Source organism: Macaca thibetana, chromosome 4 (assembly GCF_024542745.1).
Source record: "Macaca thibetana thibetana isolate TM-01 chromosome 4, ASM2454274v1, whole genome shotgun sequence".
Classification (NCBI taxonomy): domain Eukaryota; kingdom Metazoa; phylum Chordata; class Mammalia; order Primates; family Cercopithecidae; genus Macaca; species Macaca thibetana.
In genome coordinates, this window is record NC_065581.1 from 37,415,770 (window position 1) to 37,439,129 (window position 23,360).

General features: G+C 43.9%; 3 protein-coding genes and 1 pseudogene across 3 annotated transcripts in view; 2 read left to right on the plus strand and 2 right to left on the minus strand.

Annotated features, from left to right (window-relative positions):
- The window catches only part of SRSF3 (serine and arginine rich splicing factor 3), a 400,608-nt gene extending 397,498 nt beyond the window's left edge, over nucleotides 1–3,110 (plus strand). The window contains exons 5-7 of the mRNA XM_050787833.1: nucleotides 1,326–1,364; nucleotides 1,897–1,983; nucleotides 2,141–3,110. Coding sequence (XP_050643790.1) covers nucleotides 1,326–1,364; nucleotides 1,897–1,983; nucleotides 2,141–2,168 — 154 coding nt within the window. The 3' untranslated portion in view covers nucleotides 2,169–3,110. The remainder of the gene's footprint in view (nucleotides 1–1,325; nucleotides 1,365–1,896; nucleotides 1,984–2,140) is intronic.
- The window catches only part of STK38 (serine/threonine kinase 38), a 276,943-nt gene that overhangs the window by 104,494 nt on the left and 149,089 nt on the right, over nucleotides 1–23,360 (minus strand). The gene's annotated exons all lie outside the window — the stretch shown is intronic.
- CDKN1A (cyclin dependent kinase inhibitor 1A) overlaps nucleotides 1–23,360 on the plus strand; it is a 96,174-nt gene that overhangs the window by 1,719 nt on the left and 71,095 nt on the right. The gene's annotated exons all lie outside the window — the stretch shown is intronic.
- LOC126952831 (40S ribosomal protein S10-like) lies at nucleotides 5,960–6,525 on the minus strand (annotated as a pseudogene).

Below are 23,360 nucleotides of genomic sequence, written 5' to 3' on the forward strand. Positions count from 1 at the left end.
AACCCCGTTACAGAGTCACCATCATGTCTCTTCTCACCACCCTCTGAATCTGCATTAGCCAGTCAACTAGCCCTTTCAGCGTCATGTGACCAGCGCGCCCCATTCAGCTTGGCTGGTGTCGTTTCACATGACCCAGGCTGGCCAGTCGTCAGGTTGCACCGCCCTTTGGTTCCCGAGCATGCTGTTTTCTCTCAGCCTTCTCTCCAACCTTAACCAAATCGGCAGCAGCCACCTCGACCGCCCACACATTCCTGGCCAATCAGCTCAGCTGTTTATTTACCAAATGTCTTCACAACAACTACAGCAGCAGCCTTCGGCTAACAAAAAAGCAGGAAAAATCCACAACACCCCCTTCGCCAACCAACTAAATCCAACGCAACATCTGGCAAAACCTTTTCAGCAAATTCTTCCTGGCCGTCAGTCCGGCAGCCTCACCTCACCATTTCTAGCTTGTTGAAACCCAAAACTAGTAAGTTTTTCCTGCTTATACAGTTTACTGCTGGTTAAAATAAGGAGTAAGCGGCTTAAAGTAATTCTTTTTTCTGGATCAAAGGCTGGCTGTGCATAATTGAATGGTAACGTACATATATATTGCTTGAAAAACTTTTAAGGGTGATAGGGAACTGTAATGTAACTAGACCTTCAAGTGAAACTTATTTGCATGTGCGAGATGCCAAACTAAAAAATTTTAATATCTCTAACAGATTAGCTTTCTTTTCTGGCAAAAATTTGTTGAATCCTATCACCTTTAAATGGTTTTACTAACAGTTTCAAAATTTAAAATTTTGGGGTTGAAGTGTGGGCCAAGCTAAGGTAATTTTGGTAAGCCTAAACACACTCTTAAATGTGACGATCACAAATGCAGTTCTAATGTACCACTTAATGGCATCAATATTTACACCTACCGCGTTTTCACAAAATTACACTATCCACCTGGTACCTAAGTCTTGTCATGGACTTACAGGTTTGCATGGGTTCCAAATACTGGTTTATGGTACTGTTTTTGGAACTACTTGTGGGACTATATTTTGGTGTGGTGTTTGGGTAGTGAGGTTAGTTTGACATGAAGTTTTGCATTGGACAGATCTGCTGTGAAGCATTCTTTGTTAAAGTGAATCCATGGTTGGAATACCTGCTTTTCACTTGAGCTTTTTGTTCCTTAATCCTTCTGTGCCTTTTTTTTCTTTTCTTTTTTTTTTTGGACGATGGGTGCCAGTTCTTCGGCACATTCACTGGGCCCAACAGTGAGATTGAAAAGTTGGGAAATGCCTCACGCCATAAATACTAATTGATGATGAGCCTAATTTTCCTGTTTCTGCTTTTAGATCTCCAAGAAGGAGAAGCTTCTCTCGCAGCCGAAGCAGGTAAACGACTACCTTTTTTGGCTACATTCTTAGAAATGGCAGTGTTTCTGCTGTTCTTAAACTTTTCCAGATGGCTTGGTTAATGGGAATAAACCTTGGCTTTAATAGTGAACAGGTTGTAAGGATGAGTCACTTTTCTTTGAGTTTTCAAAGACTTTTTAGAAAGTATTTAGTTTTTTTAAAAAAGAGGGTCTGTCACCCAGGCTGGAGTGCAGGCTGGAGTGCAGTGGTGTGATTATAGCTCACTGTGTCCTTTTAACTCCTGTCCTTGGAGTGATTCTACCTCTTCAGCCTCCTGAGTAGCTCAGACTACAGGCACATACTATCACACCTGGCTAATTTATTTTTTGTGGAGATGGGATCGATCTTTGTTGTCCACTCTGTTCTCAAATTCTTGGCTTCAAGTGAGCTTCCTGCCTCTGCCTCCCAAAACATTGGAATTATTGGCATGAGTCACCATGCCAGATCAAGAGAATATTTACGTATAATTTTACCATACCTCATTGGTCCTAATGTTTTTTCTGTCGTTTAGGTCCCTTTCTAGAGATAGGAGAAGAGAGAGATCGCTGTCTCGGGAGAGAAATCACAAGCCGTCCCGATCCTTCTCTAGGTCTCGTAGGTAAGATCTTAAGATAATTTATATTTAAGACTTTGCATACATAGTATGCTAAGACCTTTTTTGTAAGCCATGAATTTTTTACTTTAAAAGTCTATTTTGATACATCACTAAGTGTTACCAAGTTACAAATGTAATGTTTTGTTTTCTGTTTTTTTAGCCGATCTAGGTCAAATGAAAGGAAATAGAAGACAGTTTGCAAGAGAAGTGGTGTACAGGAAATTACTTCATTTGACGGGAGTATGTACAGGAAATTCAAGTTTTGTTTGAGACTTCATAAGCTTGGTGCATTTTTAAGATGTTTTAGCTGTTCAAAATCTGTTTGTCTCTTGAAACAGTGACACAAAGGTGTGATTCTCTATGGTTTGAAATGGATCATATGAGGCATGTAATACCAAGAATTGTTACTTTACAATGTTCCCTTAAGCAAAATTGAATTTGCTTTGAACTTTAGTTATGCATAGACTGATAATAAACCTCTAAACCTGCCCAGCAGAAGTCTGATTTTTTTTTTTTTTAAATACAGAAACAACTGGCAAAAAAACTAAGATTTACTTTTTTTCCATAGCTGGGATATAGGATGCAGCTATAGTTGAATAAGCAGTCTTTAAAAACTGCTGTGAAACACAAGCCATCAGGTAAAAAGAAACGCTGAACTATTAAATTAGAGGTTTTTGAAAAATCCAACTTTCATCCTGGGCAGAGGTTGCCTAGTTGGTATAGAATCTGTTATTCAAGAAAGTTTACCTTTGCTTTAGGTCGTAAGTTCCTTATTTGATTGCTGTATATGGATACATGGCTGTTCTTGACATTCTTTATGTGCAAATTTGAGATTTCAAAAAATGTCCTGCAGTTTAAGGGTACATTGTAGAGCCGAACTTTGAGTTACTGTGCGAGATTTTTTTTTCATGCTGTCATTTGTAATATGTTTTGTGAGAATCCTTGGGATTAAAGTTTTGGTTACAAATTATTGTTTAACTTGAAAGCCTGTTTTTCCTTGCAAACTCAAATCTGTGAGCTTGGTACCAAGTCCAGGTATAACATTCCTATTGGAAGCCATACTTATATTTTCTTGTAAAGTGCTTTTGAATTAATAAAATATTAGCATAATGGTGTAATAGTCAGTTGAACCCACTGTTAACCATTGTTCTTATCCCATGGGAAGCAGTTGGTTACACGATTCTTATTTTATAAGAAACACAGCTGAGAGGCACTATGGATTAGTCTTCTGAAGTGAAGGGAATATAGATGTCACCTAAGTGATAGTTAACACCTTTTTTTTTTTTTTTTTTTAAGGAGTAGAAGCCAGTTCAGGGTCCATGTTATTTAGTGACCAACATTTTAAAGTATAGCAGCAACCTGGTACTTAAACACAAAGTAAATTGCCCATTAACAATCGTTTTTATCTTTAGCATGAAAACTTTCCACAGGTCTAAAAATTGCTTCCATTTTTTAATTTGAGGTGTTGCATGGGAATTCTAAGCTGATCCATCATGATGTAAAGTTCACAATATGGTTCAAATGTAACAGTGCAGAATTGAATATGGAGGCATGCATAACCTTCCTCTTAGAAAATGGGAGGAGTTGTAATTTCAAATTTTTGTGCAATTAGATTAAATCATAATGCAACAGTCTTGTGGCTTAGTTTCCTTAAATATGCTCTTTCAAGATAGTTTTGGATTATGCTGTATTGACTGTCTTAAATATGAAAGATAAGTCATTGCATTAAGAGTTCAAGCTATATGAATATATTAAGATACATGGCCGAAATAATTATTAAATTATTTCCACCTTTTACACAAATCTCGCGGGGAGAATTGGTGTCAGGAAGATTCAGCCTTGAAGTTAAGCATGTTAACTTTAAGAGCTGAGATCTAGCTACTTCACTCCAGCCTGAGTGAAAGCATGTTCAAGAAAGACACTTTTCAGACTGCCTGTTGATTTACTGCGAACTCTAGCATTGGGCATTTTGTCTTTCAGTATTCCCACATAGCCTAAAAACTGTTCCTGTTAGGAACAAGGCAAGATAGCTAAGAAGTTATGGAAGCCACGCAATATGTCAATTACATTGCTCTTATAAATGGAGAACTTACATGGGCATTTTTTGGAACTATATGCCCAAAATATGCAGGCTCTTAAATTGGAAGGGTTTCTGTAAAAAGGACAGTTAGTTATGGGTATAATATGGCTAAGAGGAATAATACAGAACCTGAAATAAAAGTGACTTTACCAGGGAGTTACCCTGACTTAAGTGACTTACAGTCCCAGTTTGCAGTTACTTTAGAAGCCCTAGCAAAACCTCAAGACTTAAACTTTAGAACATGGAAATTGTTAAAGCTTTGAATTGCACATTTAGATTGTGGCTCTTTGGAAGTTTTAAAGTTCCTGTAATTTCCAAAATAACAGGTCACATTAACCAGTCTTGTCCATATTCTGGGTTGAGTGTAAAACTGAAAGAAATCACAAAACTGAACTCAGACCTGTGGTTTAAGGGTTAAGGTGTTCACTAGAAATCACTATTATTAACACTTGATGGCAATGTAAAGAAACATTAAGGATTATAGTTGGTTATGTTTTCAAAGATACTGGCTGAACGTGGTGGCTCATGCTTGTAATCCCTAGCACTTTGGGAGGCTAGGGCGGGTGGGAGTATCTCTTGAAGCCAGGAGTTTGAGGCCAGTCTGCCCAGCATGACAAGATTTACATTTCAATTTTTTTTCTTTTTTAAAGGAATATTTAGCTTGATCCGGTTCACAGTTTATTGTGGGTTGCTTCTGACCTCCATGTCTTTCACAGAAAGTTGAAAATAAGGAAGTTGTAGTTGACCAAGCACAGGTACCCTGTATCTACCATATGAGTGTCTTAGAGATCCTTACAAACATGCGATCTGTCAATGTCCATGACACCCCCACCTTATTAGACTGCAGTCAGTCGCTCTCACTCAAACCCATATGTGAGTGGGAAATCCAGGTTATTACTATATTGATTTTAGTACAGTGCTGCTTAATTAGGAATTTTGTTGGATTGAAGAGGTATTTCAGAATAGATACAGCCAGACTCCTGGCTCATTGACTTAGTTTTTCAGGGTGACCTAACCCTGTGTAATTTTGAGGAGTTCTACATGATAAATACTCATGGTGATGTGAGAACCACTAGTTTAGTATATTGTCCAAGTATGTTTTTTTCAGAGTTCTGAATGAGATTTAGTTGTCATATCTAGTTGGTGGTAATCTCTTATAGTTGTATATTTTTGTATTGCCAGATTGTTGCCTTCTGGTTTTCCATCTTTTCGAGAAAGATTTCTAATTAAAGTTACTGAAGAAAAACTGGGTTGGAAGTATATTTTTCTCTAAATAATCCAGTAGTGTTGAATTTGATTTTATATGTCCACACTAATTTTTTTCATCCTGTTTTATTAAGGATTCATTGGGTACCTGAAGAGAATGCAGCTGTAGACCCCTTAAGGTTCTGAGACCAAGATCATTGAAATTTGTTTTGACTGGGCACGATGGCTCATGCCTGTAATCACCATACCCTAGGAGGTTGAGGCAGGCGGATCACTTGTGGTCAGGAGTTAGAGACCAGCCTGGTCAACGTGGTGAAATCCTGTTTCTACTTACAAAAATTAGCCAGGCATAGTGGCAGGCGCCTATAATCCCAGCCACTTGGGAGGCTGAGGCAGGAGAAGCGCTATTCCTGGTGGTTGGAGGTTGCCGTGAGCTGAGATCTAGCCACTTCACTCCAGCCTGAGTGAAAGGGAAACTCTGTCTCCAAAAAAAAAAAAAAAAAAAAATTTTTTTAGTTAGCCTAGTATAATTGCTTAGTTTTGTCCATGCAACTTTCCCCTTGTTGGACTGTAGTACTTCATAATACAGTATTTGGATTCTCATTTAGTATCGTATTTTCTATGGATTTGATGAAGGTACCAAAAATGATTCCTAAACTAACACATGAAATACATGTGCAAAACATTGGTGTATTTTTTTTTTTTTTTGGCTGTAAGTTTATTCAATGCAAAAGAATCCTCTCCAATTTTACTGAGGTGGCCGACCACGTGGTCCATGACCAAATCTGCCTCTAAACTGAAATTCGGTTGCTGACCCAGCCCCAGCCTCGGCTTTCTTGTCAGCACCAGGTGGCACAGCACTCCGTCTGTAGGTATCTCTGTCAGCTTCCCCTCTTGTGAGCTTTGCAGGTCGCTCACCCTCCAGACCTTTAGGCCGAGGCCTGCCAGTCTGGACAGCTACAGCATAGGGTGGCAGGCACAATCTCCGGGGGCAGATGAAGGTAATCACGGAGATACCCTCATTGGTAAGATACCAGTAGAAATGTCACCAGGCAAACTTCCTTCACGTAGCCTCGGGACTTGAGAGACTGCATGGCCTTCATGACATAAAGATGAAGGTTGGACACATTCTTGTCTGCCAGCTCCGGTTGCTTAGGCATGTGGACATCCTTGGCCACCATGACTCTCTCCTTAAAAAGGAGTTCATAAATGGCAATCTGGTTCTTAGGCATCAACATCTGGCAGGTCTCTGCCACGCACTGGCTTCATCCTCCCACTCTCCCTCTGACAATCTTCGCCAACCAGCGGCCCCCTACCCCATAAAATAAGCCTCCAACCCCTGTTGCTACTCAGAAATGGGTGTGGGGGTAGTGGGAGAAAGGCCCTCTGCCCGCATCCTGGGGAGGAGCAGCGGATAAGGCGGCAGGATGGCCCGGATGGGAGCCGATGGAACTGGAACTCCACCAACATTGCTTTTTTAATCTTTAGGTCTTCCTCATTTCTGATATAAGGCATTGTATGGTTGTTTTACTACAAAAGATGTAGAATATGGCCATGTAGTGCCTCACTGTAAGTGAGTACATGTGTCTTGAGCAAATGGAAATATCAAACCATTGATACTTCTCCCTAATCATTTGGAAGATCCCGAGATGGAGACTATTTACAGGGCAAAATTAAACCTTCCGGAAAAGTCTATAGGTTGGAGTCTGCTTTTGAAAGCCTTGATAATTTGTGGTTGGGCACCTTTGTTTCAGTATATGCTTCATTCAGATTTCATCTGGGGCAAGTTAGCATTCTTGTTTGTGTTTTGTTTTTTGAGACCAGTGTTGCCATGGCTTACTGCAGCCTTGGCCTCTTGGGCTCAAGCATTCCTCCCACCTCAGTCTCCCTAGCAGCTAGGACTACAGTCACACGCCACAAAAATATGTTTTTTAAGAGATGTGGTTATGTTTCCCAGGCTGGTCTGGAACTCCTCAAGCGATCCTTCTGCCTCAGCCTCCCAAAGTGCTGGAATTACAGGCCTGAGTCACCTTGCCCTGGCCAAGTTAGCATTGTTTACTGTTTTTTTATTTGCTCACAAAGCCCCAAAATGTCAACCTAAGGGGAATGTTATTGAAGTTGTTGCCTAATGCTGCCTGGAGCAGGGCAGCGTCGGGAGGGGGTGGGGTGGAGATGTCATTTGGAGAAGGAAATGTGCAATTTCCGCCTGGAGCAGGGCAGCGGCGGGAGGGGGTGGGGTGGAGATGGTCATTTGGAGAAGGAAATCTTCGAGTATTAAAAAAAAAAAAGTTGTATAAGTCTTGAGACATAGAAATTTATTTTTTATTTAAATTTTTTTTTTGAGATGCAATCTGTTACCCAGGCTGGAGTGCAGTGGCTTGATCTCGGCTCACTGCCACCTTCGCCTCGTGGGTTCAAGTGATTCTCCTGCCTCAGCCTCCCGAGTAGCTGGGACTACAGGCATGTGCCACCACGCCCAGCTAATTTTTGTATTTTTAGTAGAGCCAGGGTTTCACCGTGTTGGCCAGGCTGGTCTTGAACTCCTGATCTCAAGTGATCTGCCTGCCTCGGCCTCCCCAAGTGCTGGGATTACAAGGCATAAGCCACTGCGCCCAGCCTAGAAGTTTCATTTTTGAAAGAATAACTCCTTTGGGAAACAATTCTAAATCTTAAGCTCAGGCAGCTGGTAACTTTTAAACACCTCGTCCAGCTGGCTCTCTGCCACCAGAATCTCATAGTTACATTTATTTTTAGTTTAGATAAAACTACCTATGTTTTCAATGAAAGTATTTTATAAATACAAATTGGAATGTTGATTTGTCATTTAATTTTTTCATATTTTCCTCACATGTCAAAAGACCATGACACAAGCCACTTAGGAATGGGATATGGTGATAAATCATAACACCAGCTCAATATCTAGAAATAAAAATCTATATAATATTTGTGTTTGACTGGAGTGCAAGTTTAGGCTGTTGACCTTTAGCAATTCATTTTCACCCCAGTTGTTTTTTGTTGTTGTTGGTTGGTTGGTTGGTTTTGAGACGGAGTCTCTCTGTCACCCAGGCTGGAGTGCAGTGGTGTGATGTCAGCCCACTGCAACCTCTGCTTCCCAGGTTCAAGTGATTATCCTGCCTCAGCCTCCCGAGTAGCTGGGATTACGGGTATGAGCCGCCATGCCTGGCTAGTTTTGTGTTTTTAGTAGAGAACGGTGTTTCAGCCTATTGGCCAGGCTGATCTGGAACTCCTGACCTCAAGTTATCTGTCTGCCTTGGCCTCCCGAATAACTGTGATTATAGGTATGAGCCACCATGCCTCATCTCACCCCAGTTTTTAAATTTTTGTATTTTTGAAGCACATTCTTGCTCTGTCACCCAGGTTGGATGGAGTGCAGTGGCACCATCATATCTCACTACAACCTTGACCTCTTGGGCTCAAGTGATCCTCCAGCCTCAGCCTCCTGAGCAGTTGGGTGGCAGATGCTTGCCATTACACCCAGCTAGTTTTTTTTTGAGATGGAGTCTCGTTCTGCCGCCAGGCAGTGCAGTGACATGATCTGGGCTTACTGCAATCTCCGCCTCCCGGGTTCAAGCAATTCCCCTGCCTCAGCCTCCCGAGTAGCTGGGACTACAGGTGCACACCACCATGCCCGGCTAATTTTTTTGTATTTTAGTAGAGACAGGGTTTTACCATGTTGGCCAGGATGGTCTCGGTGTCTTGACCTCATGATCTGCCCACCTTGGCCTCTCAAAGTGCTGGGATTACAGGTGTGAGCCGCTGCGCCCAGCCCCAGGCAGTTTTTTGTGAGATGGTATTTCACTGTTGCCCAGGCTACGCTCAAGGACCCCCCCCAGCCTTGGCTTCCCAAAGTGTTGGGATTATAGGCATGAGCCACTGCAACTGGCCATCCCAATTCCGGAGCTCACATTCAAATGATAAGGAAAGACTAACGAATCTGAGGTGAAGAGGAAGAAATAAATGCCTTAATCATGAAATACGGGTTTAGAGGCAGAAACAATTGAGAATGTAAACTGCACTAGGATTGAGGTAAAACGGTTTATTTAAGCCATGAGTTTGAAGTGGGTCCAAATCTGATGGGTTTTTTACTTTCCTTCAGCCAGGTACTTGAACAAGCATGTTTAAGACAACTTGTCCAGCTTTAATACTAACAGGAAAACCAAGAAGTTGGGAGTATTAGAGTGCATCGATGAAATAGCTGGCTCACTCATTCTAGCTGCTTGGAGTTTAATGAGGACAGGTTTATTGAGCTGGCAGTCTTGGTTAGATTTCAGTTGGCAATATATAGCAATCCATTTGACATGAAATTGGCCTCAAAGAGTGAGGTTTGAAGAGGTCACGTGCTTTGCAAGTTGGAGTATGAACACGCTGACAAGGAGAGGGCTAAGAACTGAATCATTGAAAGTATCTGCCTTAGGCCAGGCGCTGTGGCTCACACCTGTAATCTGAGCACTTTGGGAAGCCAAGGTGGGTGGATCACCAGAGGTCTGGAGTTTGAGACCAGCCTGACCAACATGGAGAAACCCCATCTCTACTTAAAAAAAAAAAAAAAAAAATTAGCCAGGCGTGTTGGCATATGCCTGTAATCTCAGCTACCGTGGGGAGGCTGAGCCAGGAGAATCGCTTGAACCTGGGAGGCGGAGGTTGCAGTGAGCTGAGATCGTGCCATTGCATTCCAGCCTGGGCAACAACTCCGTCTCAAAAAAAAAGTATCTGCCTTTTAGGTTGCTGGACATTTCAGTGAAGACAGTTGGAGTGGTCAGGAAAGAAACTATGTCGCACCATTTCTGCCAAATGAGGGCCATTTTCTTTATTTTTTGATGATAAAGTATTTTTTTTTTTTTTTGGTAGAGCCATTTTCATATGTGCTGTTGAACCACTTGAGAGGTATCTGGTGTATTTTTAAGTAGAGACAGGGTTTTGCCATGTTGGCCAGGTTAGTCCTTGGACTCTTGGCCTCAAGCAATTCACCCGCCTTCCAAGGTGCTGGGATTATAGGTGTGAGCCACCGCACCCAGCCCGAGGTTATCTGTTAAAAGGGCAGAAAATGTTCCATATGCCTTACGTGTCCTACTAAATATAAATAATGATTGTGTTTAGAACCCAAGGCAGCCTTGACTCCAAAACCCTTGTTTTCTGTTCCATTACATTTTAACTTTCTCATCCCAATCATAAAATGCCATTTTGTTGCCACTCGTTGATTGTCAGGATTCAGAGCATGTCTTCTCAATTATAAAGCATGCTTGTAGTAAAAAAATTGTACAAACACTGGAAAATAATTACCTCCTCCAGTCTTTTATAAAGGTAACTTTTGTGTATTTTTCTCATGTCAACTCATCTGTAATTGTGTATTCTAAAAGTTATGCATTTATGATGAGCAAGTATTTATACAGATAGAAATGCTAATCATTGTATCAGCTTCCTTTTTATACATCTGAAGCATGTAAATCTAAGGTGTATATATAGTGTATAGACCTATAGTATATGCTATTATATGGGCAGGTACCATAATTGTTTAAGCAGTCAGTTAAGACGTTTCTTTTTTTTTTTTTTTTTTTTGAGATGCAGTACAGTGGCCTGATCTCGGCTCACTGCAAGCTCCGCCTCCCGGGTTCACGCCATTCTCCTGCCTCAGCCTCCAAGTAGCTGGGACTACAGGCGCGCACCACCACGCCCAGCTAAGTTTTTGTATTTTTAGTAGAGACGGGGTTTCACCGTGTTAGCCAGGATGGTCTCGATCTCCTGACCTCGTGATCCGCCCGCCTTGGCCTCCCAAAGTGCTGGGATTACAGGCGTGAGCCACCGCGCCCGGCTCTTTCTTTTTTTTTATTTTGCGATGGAGTCTTGCTCTGTTGCCAGGCTGAAGTGCAGTGGTGGTGATCTCGGCTCACTGCAGCCTCCATCTCCTGGGTTCAAGTGATTCTCCTGCCTCAGCCTCCCTAGTAGCTGGGACTACAGGCGTGTGCCACCACACCCAGCTAATTTTTTGTATGTTTTTAAGTAGAGACGGGGTTTCACCATGTTGGCCAGGATGATATTGATCTCGTGATCCGCCTACCTCAGCCTCCCAACATGCTGGGATTACAGGCGTGAGCCACCTCACCTGGCGGTTTTTTTTTTTTGAGACGGAGTTTCACTCTTGTGCCCCAGGCTGGATGGAGTGCAATGGCAGGATCTTGGCTCCCTGCAACCTTCACCTCCTGGGTTCAAGCGATTCTCCTGCCTCAGCCTCCCGAGTAGCTGAAATTACAGGCACCTGGCTAACTTTGTGTGTGTGTGTGTGTGCGTGTGTGTGCGCGTGTGTGTTTTGAGATGGAGTCTCGCTCTGTCACCCTGGCTGGAGTGAAGTCGTGTGATCTTAGCTCACTGCTACCTCTGCCTCCCGGGTTCAGGCAGTTCTGCCTCAGCCTCCCTAGTAGCTGGGACTACAGGCGAGTGCCACCACGCCCGGCTAATTTTTTTAAATGTTTTTATTGGAGACGGGGTTTCACCATATTGGCCAGGCTGGTCTTGAACTTCTGACCTCGCAGTCTGCCCACCTCAGCCTCCCAAAGTACTGGGATTACTGGCATGAGCCACTGCACTCGGCCAACTTTTGTTTTTTTGAGATGGAGTTTTGCTCTTGTTGCCCAGGCTGGAGTGCAATGGCGCGATCTTGGCTTACTGCAACCTCCGCCTCCCAGGTTCAAGCGATTCTCCTGCCTCGGCCTCCCAAGTAGCTGGGATTACAGACATGCACCACCATGCCCGGCTAATTTTGTATTTTTAGTAGAGACGGAGTTTCTCCATCTTGGTCAGGCTGGTCTTGAACTCCCGATGACCTCAGGTGATCTGCCCACCTCAGCCTCCCAAAGTGCTGGGATTACAGGCGTGAGCCACTGCGCCCGACCAATTTTTTGTATTTTTAGTAGAGATGGGGTTTCACTATGTTGGCCAGGCTGGTCTCGAACTCCCGAGTTTATGATCCACCTGCCTTGGCCTCCTAAAGTGCTGGGATTACAGGTGTGAGCCACTGTGCCCGGCAAGACGTTTATTGACAGGCCTGCCTAGCTTTGTCCTGAGGGATGCCAAAGGGCTGCACAATTTAATACAACAATGTTGCTGTTGTCAGGGAAGATGAAGCTGTGCTCGTGGAACGGTTGGCATTGTTTCAGTCTGTCCATGTTACTAATCTCGTGGGCATGATTGAAAGCTGTAACTAGCTGCTGTTGCTACAGTAGTCTGGGTTTCCACTCTAGTTTTAACTGTTAGACATGCTAGGGCAACACATTGGTGAGTATTGAGTTTTGGATGAGAACTGGTAAACATCAAACAGGCAAGACTTTTAAATTAGCTTTCAGTCTTACAGAGAAAAGTATACAAACCTTTTCTCTCTCTCTCTCTCTTTTTTTTTTTCCCCCAGAGATTCATGAGCTCTTTTGTTTCAAAATGATAGCCCAAGTTAGGAGACTGTTGTGTCTTATTTCTGAGTTGTTGGTGAAAAACTAGTGGTCAAAGTTAAGTAGACAAATTTAAGTGCTCACTTATTTGGTAATTAAAGCTGTTTTTCTTCCCAGCATTTTGGGAGCCTGAGGCAGGTGGATTGCCTGAGCTCAGGAGACCAACCTGGGCAACATGGCAAAACCCCGTCTCTACAAAAAATACAAAAATTAGCTGGGCATGGTGGCATGTACTTGTAGTGCCAGCTACTCAGGAGGCTGAGGTGGGAGGATCGCTTTGAGCCCAGGAGGTAGAGGTTGCAGTGAGCGCACATTGTGCCACTGCACTCCAGCCTGGGTGACAGAGTGAGGCCCTGTCTCAAAAACAACAAAAAACAAAAACAAAACCAAGCTCTCTACAGCAGCTGGCAAACTGTTGACCTGGAAGAAAGCTCCATTCCTTTCCTCAAATAATTTTGATTAATTCTCAACAGAAGTGGATGGAAGGAAAGGTTTTTACTTACTGTGTGTGTCATCCAAGACTGGTACCTGAACCAATGCCAGCTCTTGGGTATGACAGCAGTTGGCAGGAATAAAATGATTCAAAAGGGTGTTAGTAGTAAGGTTGATGTGAGCAACTCCATTTATTGAGGAAGAGATTTAAGTTCAGAGGGGCTTGGCAAGTTGTCTAACTTCGCAGCCCAGTGGTAATTGAGCTGGAACTGTAAATTTGGTTGCAGGACCAGGTGTAGATAAACTGGAAAGGGCTTCAGAATCGATAGTGCAAATTCTGTGTTTAGAGATGAGAAAGTGGATTTGTTCAAGGTCACACAGGGACACAGTGGCAAAGAAGGGCTCTGGTGCCTCAACAGCAAATCCAGGGCTTGTTACAGGGAGCAGTGTAATGTTAAGGCCGTGAATCTTGGAAACAGCAGCCCAGATTTGAATCCTTGCTTCCTTACAGCTCTGTGACTTTGGGCCAGTTGTGTGATCTCTGGGTTTTCATTTTTCTCATCTGTAAAATGGTTATAATAGGAAGCAACTATCCCCTATTGTTAATATCAAGAATATAGTGTAATGCAAGTAAAGCAGTCAACACAGGGCATAGCACACCGCTCAGTAAATAACAGGTGTTCTGTGCAGGCTTGTGTTGGCATGCAGTAAGCACTCAGCTAATGGCTTAAGAATGGCTCCTTTGGGTGCTGGGCAGGCAGAAATGACCCTAATTTGCCTGCTGGGAGTGTGCTTCCACTGACCTTGCTCCTCCTCAACCACTTTTGAATCTGTCCAGTTTTGAAGAGTGCGGAAGGGGGACTACTGAATCGAGTGGTCCAAGGTCAAGAGGGACATTTGTGGACAGACAAGTTTGGGCATATGTTAAGAAAGGGGATTCTGAAGGGATAGGCAGGTAGGAAAGATGGCGTGGGTTAAAACTGTTAAATAGCTGTTTTAAAACTGTGTTTCCAATGAGGCTGCCTTGAGTTCAAATTTTTGTTTTTTGGCTGTGTGCTGAGGGCAAATCACTTCTTTAGTTTCCTTGTTTGAAAAGTTGGGGGATAACAATATACTTCACAGGGTATTCATGCTGTCTTCTCTCCCCTTTGCTGCACATTGGAATCACTTGGAGCGCGGTGGCTCATGCTCGTAATCCCAGCACTTTGGGAGGCCCACGCGGGCGGATCATTTGAGGTCAGGAGTTCGAGACCAGCCTTACCAACATGGCAAAACCCCATCTCTACTAAAAAAAAAAAAAAATTAGCTGGGCGTGGTGGAGCACGCCTGTAGTCCCAGCTACTGGGGAGGCTGAGGCAGGAGAATTGCTTGAACTTGGGAGGCGGAAGTTTCAGTGAGCTGAGATCGTGCCACTGCAATCCTGCCTGGGCAGTCAAGATTAAAGTGTGTTTCTGATCCCATAGAAGTGCAGTTGGTCACTTTGACCCAGTCTGTCGTAAGGAAGGAAAACACCCTTTAATCTGAGGAATGTGATTCCTTTTAAATTATTAGGACCAGAGAGGCATTTAACAGCAGTCCTGTCTTCATTCCTTCCTTGAGCTAAATAATTACCTCTTGAAGTCACTTGCCATGTGGATTCTAGACTGTGACGCCAAGTACCATAAAATGCCATCGTCCTAAAATTCAACAGTGGATAGCCAATCACTAACCAATGTTATTTCTGTAAACCAATGAGCATTTCTGACGAACAACTTTTGTAATCACCTGTCTTCTGATTCATCTTTTTTTCTGTAAAAACTTGAGCCTGTCCTTTGATGGAATATTCTCTAAGGCAACCTGGAAGTGTGTCTCAGGCTGCAATCTTCAACCTTGGCCCAAATAAGCTACCTTGACCTGCTGTTTGCCTTTTTACCCTAATTCTCCCCAGGCATGCCTAGATAGGAAACAAGCCACATCTCTGCCCTCAGCCTGGGCCCCTGCTGCCTGATACCTGCCCATCCCTGTTTTTGCTCCATAAACTTGCTGGGAAAGGTGCCTAGTTCTGTTTCTCTAGAGGCTGTGGTGCCAGACTGGAAACTACCAGTTTCCCGGGCGTGTGCCTTGGTGTCACCGAACAGCCAGATGAGACTTGTCACCAGAAAATGCTTTCCTTTGCTCCTTTGTTAAACACACTCATATTGCCAGTACTGGGGATATCCCCTGAGCAAGGTGTAGGAGAGAAAAAGTAGCCAACCAGATAGGAAGAAAACTGAAGTAGAATTAATAGATGCCAAGCACATGAATGATGCTTTTTTTCCATCAACCTTGTGACATTGGAATTATCTCCCAGTACTCAAGAAGCTCAGAGAGGAAAAGTGGTCTTGACTTAATCAGACATGGGCCCCTTTTTTGTAAAAAAAAAAAAAAAAAAAAAAAAATTTGGTAATGACCCTTGACTCTTCTGAAGTGAAATCCATTTTCTATATGGATTATAGAAATGCAAAGCCTTAACAATAATATAAAAATACACAAAAAACAGTTTATAAAATAAACGTTCTGTATGTAAATATCAGATATGAGTGTGCCAGAAGATGTAAGTCAGGCCGGGGCATGGTGGCTCAGACCTGTAATCCCAGCACTTTGGGAGGCCAAGGCGGGTGGATCATCTGAGGTCAGTAGTTTGAGATCAGCCTGGCCAACATGGCAAAACCCCGTCTCTACTAAAAATACAAAAACTAGCTGGGCGTGGTGGCGGGCGCCTGTAATCCCAGCTACTCAGGAGGTTGAGGCAAGTGAATTGCTTGAACCCAGAAGGGGGAAGGAGGTTGCAATGAGCTGAGACTGTGCCACTGCACTCCAGCCTGGGCGACAGAGCGAGACTCCATCTCAAAAAAAAAAAAAAATATGTAAGTCAGACGCTTGAACCCACTTGAAGCCATTTTGTGCTTTCATGTGCCTACGGGAAAATTAAGAGTGTACGGGAAAAGAGGGGAGGCACATGTAGAAAACCACCGTGGAGACTCGAGTCAGAAAGTCATGATAGAAAAGTTATTTGACTGTAATAAGAGGAGAAAAAAGCCAGAGAAGTGGGGATAACATAGCAGGACAAACAGACTGCTGAACTGGAGAAAATGAGGAAGTGTGATATTTTTCACACATAAACTGGGCCTTAAAGTTGTTATGTCAAATAACTCCCGTTTTAACACGGGTGGTGTAATGATGTACCTATCTTGGAGTTAATGAGGATTAATACAGGCATTCCTTTTTTTGCACTTCAAAGATAATTGTGTTTTTCACAAATTGAAGATTTGTGGCAGCACTGCATCAAGCAAGTGTTTGGCATTATTTTTCCAACAGCACGTGCTCACTTTGTATCTCTGTGTCACATTTTGTTAATTCCTGGAATATTTCAGACTTTTTTTTTTTGAGACAGAGCCTCCGCCTGTTGCCCAGGCCGGAGTGTAGTGATGCAATCTCTGCTCACTGCAACCTCAACCTCCTAGGTTCAATTGATCCTCCCACCTCAGCCTCCTGAGTAGCTGGGATATGGGTACAGACCACCACGCCCAGCTGATTTTTCGTATTTATTTTAGAGACAGGGTTTCACCGTGTTGCCCATGCTGGTCTCAAGTTCTTGACTCAAGCAGTCTGCCTGCCCTCGCCTCCCATTGGGATTATGTGTGTGAGCCATTATGCCTGACCTCAAACTTTTTCATGATTATTACTATACTTGTTATGATGATAAGTGATCTTTGATGTTACTATTGTGATTTGTGGGTGGCGGGGGGTTCTGTGAACCACACCAATACAAGATGGTCAACTGAATAGATAAATTTGTGTGTTATTACAAAAATTAGCTGGCCATGGTGGCGGGTGCCTGTAGTCCCAGCCACTCTGGAGGCTGAAGCAGGAGAATTGCTTGAACCCTGGAGGCGGAGGCTGCAGTGAACTTAGATCATGCCACTGCACACCAGCCTCGGTGACAGAGTGAGACTCCACCTCAAAAATAAAATAATAAAGATAAATGTGTGTTCTGCCTGCCTCACCAACCAGCCCTTACTCCTCTACTCTGTCGTCGGGCCTCCCTATTCCCTGAGAAACAATATTGAAATTAGGCTAATTAATAACCCTACAATGGCCTCTTAAGTATTCAGATGAAAGGAAGAGTGACACATCTCTCACACTAAATCAAAAGTTGAAAAGGAGTAAGCTTAGTGAGGAAAGCATGTCAAAAGCCTAGATACACCAAAAGCTAGGCCTCTTGTGCCAAACAGCCAGCTGAGTTGTGAATGCAGAGGAAAATTTCTTGAAGAAAATGAAAAGTGCTACTTCAGTGAATACATGAATAAGTGAAACAGCCTTATTGAAGAAACCTTTGGAGCTAGCAGAGGTGGGTTCATGAGGTTTAAGGAAAGAAGCCATTTCCATAACATAAAAAAGTAAAAGGTGAGTTGGGCGCAGTGGCTCACGCCTGTAATTCCAGCACTTTGGAAGGCTGAGGTGGGTAGATCACCTGAGGTCAGGAGTTTGAGAGCAGCCTGGCCAACGTGGCAAAACGCCGTCTCTACTAAAAACACAAAAATTAGCTGGACGTGGTGGTGCACACCTGTAATCCCAGCTACTTGGGAGGCCAAGGCAGGAGAATTGCTTGAACCCAGGAGGCAGAGGTTACAGTGAACCAAGATCATGCCATTGCACTCCAGTCTGGGTGGCAGAGCAGGACTCTGTCTCAAAAAAAAAAGCAAACCAACAACAAAAAAAACAAAAAGTGCAAGGTGAAGCAGCAAGTGCTGATGTAGAAGCTGCAAGTTATCCAGAAGATCTACCTAAGATAACGAATGAAGGTGACTACACTAAACATCTTCATTGTAGAAAAAAGCCTTCCATTGGAACAAGATGCCATCTGGGACTTTCATAGCTAGAGAGGAGAAGCCAATGCCTGGTTTCAAAGCTTCAAAGGACAGTCTTAACTCTTGGTTTTTGTTTTGTTTTTGGGACAGAGTCTTGCTCTGTGGCTCAGGCTGGAGTGCAGTGGCACAAACACGGCTCAACCTGGGCTCAAGCGATTCTCCTGCCTCAGCTTCCTGAGTAGCTGGGACCATAGGTACATGCCACCATGCCCGGCTGATTTGTAAAAATTTTTTGTAGAGATGGGGTCTCCATGTTGCCCAGGAGACCAGCCTGGTGAGACCCCATCTCTCCAAACTCCTGAACTCCTGGGTTCCCTGGCCTCCCAATGTGCTGGAATTGCAGGCATGGAGCTTCCACGCCCCACCCAGGCTAACTCTCGTTGAGGACTAATGCAGCTGGTGGAAGCCAATGCTCATTTATCGTCCTGAAATTCTCAAGACCCTCAATTGTGCTAAATTTACTCTGCCTATGCCCTATAAATGGAACGAAGCCTGGATGACAGCCCATCTGTTTATAGCATGGTTTACTGTTTTTTTTTTTTTTTCCCCAGACGGAGTCTCGCTCTGTCGCCCAGGCTGGAATGCAGTGGTGCTATCTCGGCTCACTGCAACCTCTGCCTCCCAGGTTCAAGTGATTCTCCTGCCTCAGCCTCCCAAGTAGCTGGGATTACAGGCGCTTGCCACCACGCCCGACTAATTTTTTGTATTTTTAGTAGAGCTGAGGTTTCACCATGTTGGCAAGGCTGGTCTTGAACTCCTAACCTCAAGTGATCCGCCTGCCTCAGCCTTCCAAAGTGCTAGGATTACAGGTGTCATCCACTGTGCCCAGCCAGGTTTACTGAATATTTTAAGCCTACTGTTGAGACCTGCTCAAAAAAGATTTATTTCAAAGTATTACTGCTCATTGACAATACACCTGGTTATGCAAGAGCTCTGCTGGAGATGTACAAGGAGATTAGTGGTTTCATACCTGCAGACACAACATCCACTCTGCAGCCTATGGATCAAGGAGTCATTTCAGCTTTCACGTCTTATTAAGAAACACATTTCATAAGGCTATGCTGCTATAGATATTTATTCCTCTGATAGATCTGGGCAAAGTAAACTGAAAATCTTTTGGAAAGGATTCCCTGCTCTACATGTCATTAACAACACTTGCGATTCATGGGAGGTGGTCAAAATATCAACATTAGCAATTTGGAAGAAGTTGATTCCAACCCAGATGGATGACTGAGGAGTTCGAGACTTCAGTGGAGGAAGTAATGACAGATGTGATGGAAAAAATAGCAAGAGAACTAAAAACGGAGCCTACAGATGTGACGGAATTGCTGTAATCTCTGATAAAACTTGAACGGATGAAGACTTGTTTCAGTGGATGAGCAAAGAGTGGTTTCTTGAGATGGAATCTATTGCTGAAGGTGCCGTGCATATTGTTGAAATGACAACAAAAGATTTAGAATATTGCATAAAGTTAGTTGAAGGAGCAATGGCAGAGTTTCAGAGCATTGACTCCAACTTTGAAAGAAGTTCTACTGTGGGTAAGATGCATATAGTATCAGACGCTACAGAGACACCTTGGGAAAACAAGAGTCAATTAATGTGGCAAACCTCATTATTGTCTTATTTCAAGAAATTGCCACAGCCACCCCAGCCTTCAGCAACCGAAATCCTGGTCAGCAGCCATCAACACTGAGGGAAGACCCTCCACCAGCAAGGTTATGACTGGCTGAAGGCTTATACGATTGTAAGCATTCCTGGGCTTAAGTGATCCTCCTGCCTCACCTCCTGAATAGCTGGGACTACAGGCCCACACAACTATGCCTAGCAATTTTTTTTTTTTTTTTTTGAGATGGAGTCTTGCTCTATTGCCCAGGCTGGAGTGCAGTGGCGCGATTTCCGCTCGCTGCAAGCTCTGCCACCCGAGTTCATGCCATTCTCCTGCGTCAGCCTACTGAGTAGCTGGGACTGCAGGCGCCCGCCGCCACACCCAGCTAATTTTTTGTATTTTTAGTAGAGATGGGGTTTCACCAGGATGGTCTTGATCTCCTGACCTTGTGGTCTGCCCGCGTCGGCCTCCAAAAGTGCTGGGATTACAGGTGTGAGCCACCGCACCTGGCTTTTTTTTTTTTTTTTTTTTTTGCGACAGAGTCTCATTCTGTCACGCAGGCTGGAGTGCAGTGTGCGATCTTGGCTCACTGCAACCTCTGCCTCCTGGATTCAAGTGATTCTCCTGCCTCAGCCTCCCAGGTAGCTGGGATTATAGGCAGCCACCACCATGTCTTGCTAATTGTTGTATCTTTAGTAGAAATGGGGTTTCACCATGTTGGCCAGGCTGGTCTTGAACTCCTGACTTCAGGTAATCCACCCGCCTCGGCCTCCCAAAACGTTGGGATTACAGGCGTGAGCCACTGTGTCTGGCCTGTATTTTTTTTAGAGACAAGGTCTTACCATGTTGCCCAGGCTGGTCTTAAACTCTTGGGCTCAAGCCATCCACTTGTTTCGGCCTCTCAAAGTGCTGGGATTACAGGCATGAGCCACCATGCCCAGCTCCTGTACATTTTAAAATATATAATGCTTTTACACACTTATGGTACAGTGTAAACATAACTTTAATATACACTGGGAAACAAATTGTGTGACCTGCTTTATTGAAGTGGTCTGGAACTGAACCCATGTATATCTGAGGTATGTCTGTATGTGAAGTGTGCACATAATGTTTCCTTGCACTAAGTTCTCCAGCTTTTGGATTTTTTTTTTTTTTTTTTTTTTAATTTGGAGTCTCCCTCCATCACCCGGGCTGGAGTGCAATGGCGCGACCTTGGCTCGCTGCAACCTCTGCCTCCTGGGATTCAGCGATTCTCTAGCCTCAGCCTCCTGAGTAGCTGAGATTATAGGCACCTGCCACCATGCCTAGCTAATTTTTTTGTATTTTTAGTAGAGACGGGTTTTCACCATGTTGGCCAGGCTGGTCTTGAACTCCTGACCTCAGGTGATCCACCTGCCTCGGCCTCCCAAAGTGCTGGGATTACAGGCGTGAGCCACCACGCCCAGCCAGGTTTTGAAAAATTTAAAGCACTTCTTATATTTTATACCTGTAACGGATTCAGTCTTGTGGGCATGGGCAATTCTTTGTGTGCCAGACATTAAATATCTTTGTCCTCTTCACCCTACAGCCAGTTAAGCTTCCTGGCCAGTGTGACAATCATTTAAAAAAAAAAATTGGCTGGGTACACTGGCTCATGCCTGAAATCTCAGCACGTTAAGAGGCGGAGGTGGGAGGATTGCTTGAGCTCAGGAGTCAGTCTGGGCAACATAGCAAGACCTTGTCTCTACTAAAAATAAAAAATCAGCCGGGTGTGGTAGCACGTGCCTGTTATCCCAGCTACTCTGGAGGCTGATGTGGGAGGACCGCTTGAATCTGGGAAGTCAAAGTTGCAGTGAGCTGTGATTGCATCACTGCACTCCAGCCTGGGTGACAGAGTGAGACCCAGTCTCAAAAAAAAAAAATGCTCAGCCACCCACTAGGAGGCAGTACTACCCCATCAAGAATGGGCCAGACTTTTTGCCTGAGGTTGCACATCTCTTCAGGAATTGAGTCTGCATTGACTTTTCCACCATGACAATAATAACACATTAACAAAGATAATGGTAACGATAATTACTGATACTTGAGCTGTATCAGCATTTTGCTAAGCATTTTACATACCACCCACTCACTTGAACCTAACCACTTGAGGGAGGCTCTGTTACAAACTATTTTGAAACCAAGGCTTAGATCCAAGACCCATGTTAAGTGCTTTGTGAGGAAGGGGTTTTACTGAAGTGCTCGAAGAATGGGATTTGGATAGGAAGTTGGATATATAAAGAGCCAGGTGCATAAAAACACAAAGGCAGGAAACTAAAAGATTCCATGTTGACGGGTGTAAAGCCCTATGAATTTGTTCAGAGCTTTAGAATGGTAGGTAGACTAGTAGAATGTCAGAGCTACAGGGACCTTAGAGATCATCAGGGATGGTGATTTCCTTTTTCTTTTTTTTTTTTTTTTGAGACTGAGTCTAACTTTATTGCCCAGGCTGGAGTAGAGTGACATGATCTCGGCTCACTGCAACCTCTGCCTCCCGGGTTCAAGCAATTCTCATGCCTCAGCCTCTTGAGTAACTGGGATTATAGGTGCCCACCACCACATCTGGCGAATTTTTTTTTTTGAGACTGAGTCTTGCTCTGTCGCCTAGGCTGTAGTGCAGTGGTGCAGTCTCAGCTCACTACAAGCTCTGCCTCCTGGGTTCACGCCATTCTCCTGCCTCAGCCTCCCTAGTAGCTGGGACTACAGGCACCCGCCACCACACCTGGCTAATTTTTTGTATTGTCAGTAGAGATGGGCAGATGGGTTTTCACCATGTTAGCCAGGATGGTCTCGATCTCCTGACCATGTGATCTGCCTGCCTTGGCCTCCCAAAGTGCTGGGATTACAGGCGTGAGCCACCGCACCCGGCCAATTTTTGTTTTTTTAGTACAGATGGTGTTTCACCATGTTGACCAGGCTGGTCTGGAACTCCTGACCTCAGGTGATCTGCCCACCTCGGTCTCCCAAAGTGTTGGGATTACAGGCGTGAGCCACCACGCCCAGCCAGGGATGGTGATTTTCAAACTTTAAATATAGTTAAAATTTTTGGAATGAAATCTTATGTAGCATACATAAAACAGCTTAAAAATGGTACAACTATAAAAAGTATAGGTTCTAATAGATAGTATTGGCTTATAAAGACAGGAAAAATCCAATTTCCTTCTGTTATTTTGGTTGTACAGAGAAGTACAAATGGTAACATTTTTTAACACTTTATTTTGCAATCCCCGAGGTGACAGGATAGGAAGGCCCACCCCACAAACAACCTAGAAGCACAAACAACAGAAGAAGATCACCCCAACATGTTTATAGGCATTTGGTTGAATAGGCTTTATGTGGGAAAAAACCCAGAAAACTTAAAAATTGTTAGATGTGTATATATTTTTAACTCAACCAAGTGCCTGTGAGCCCTCTGCAGCCGTAGTGGGAGAAGTCCTTATACTGCCCACACCTTCATGCTACAGATGAAGAGCCTGAGGCCCAGGGAGGAGGAGAGGGTGGCTGAGACTCAGGGAGCGTAGGGGGGCCATCTCCAGGGGCTCGGCCTCCTGCCACCCCATCCAGTGCTCTTTCTGAGTGACCAGTCATGACATCTGGTATGGCAGTGTGCCAGACAGAGCTTGGCTGTTCAACCCCTCACCCTGAGAGGGCTCTGGCCACTTGCCCATCTCCCTGGCAGATAAAGCCTCAGA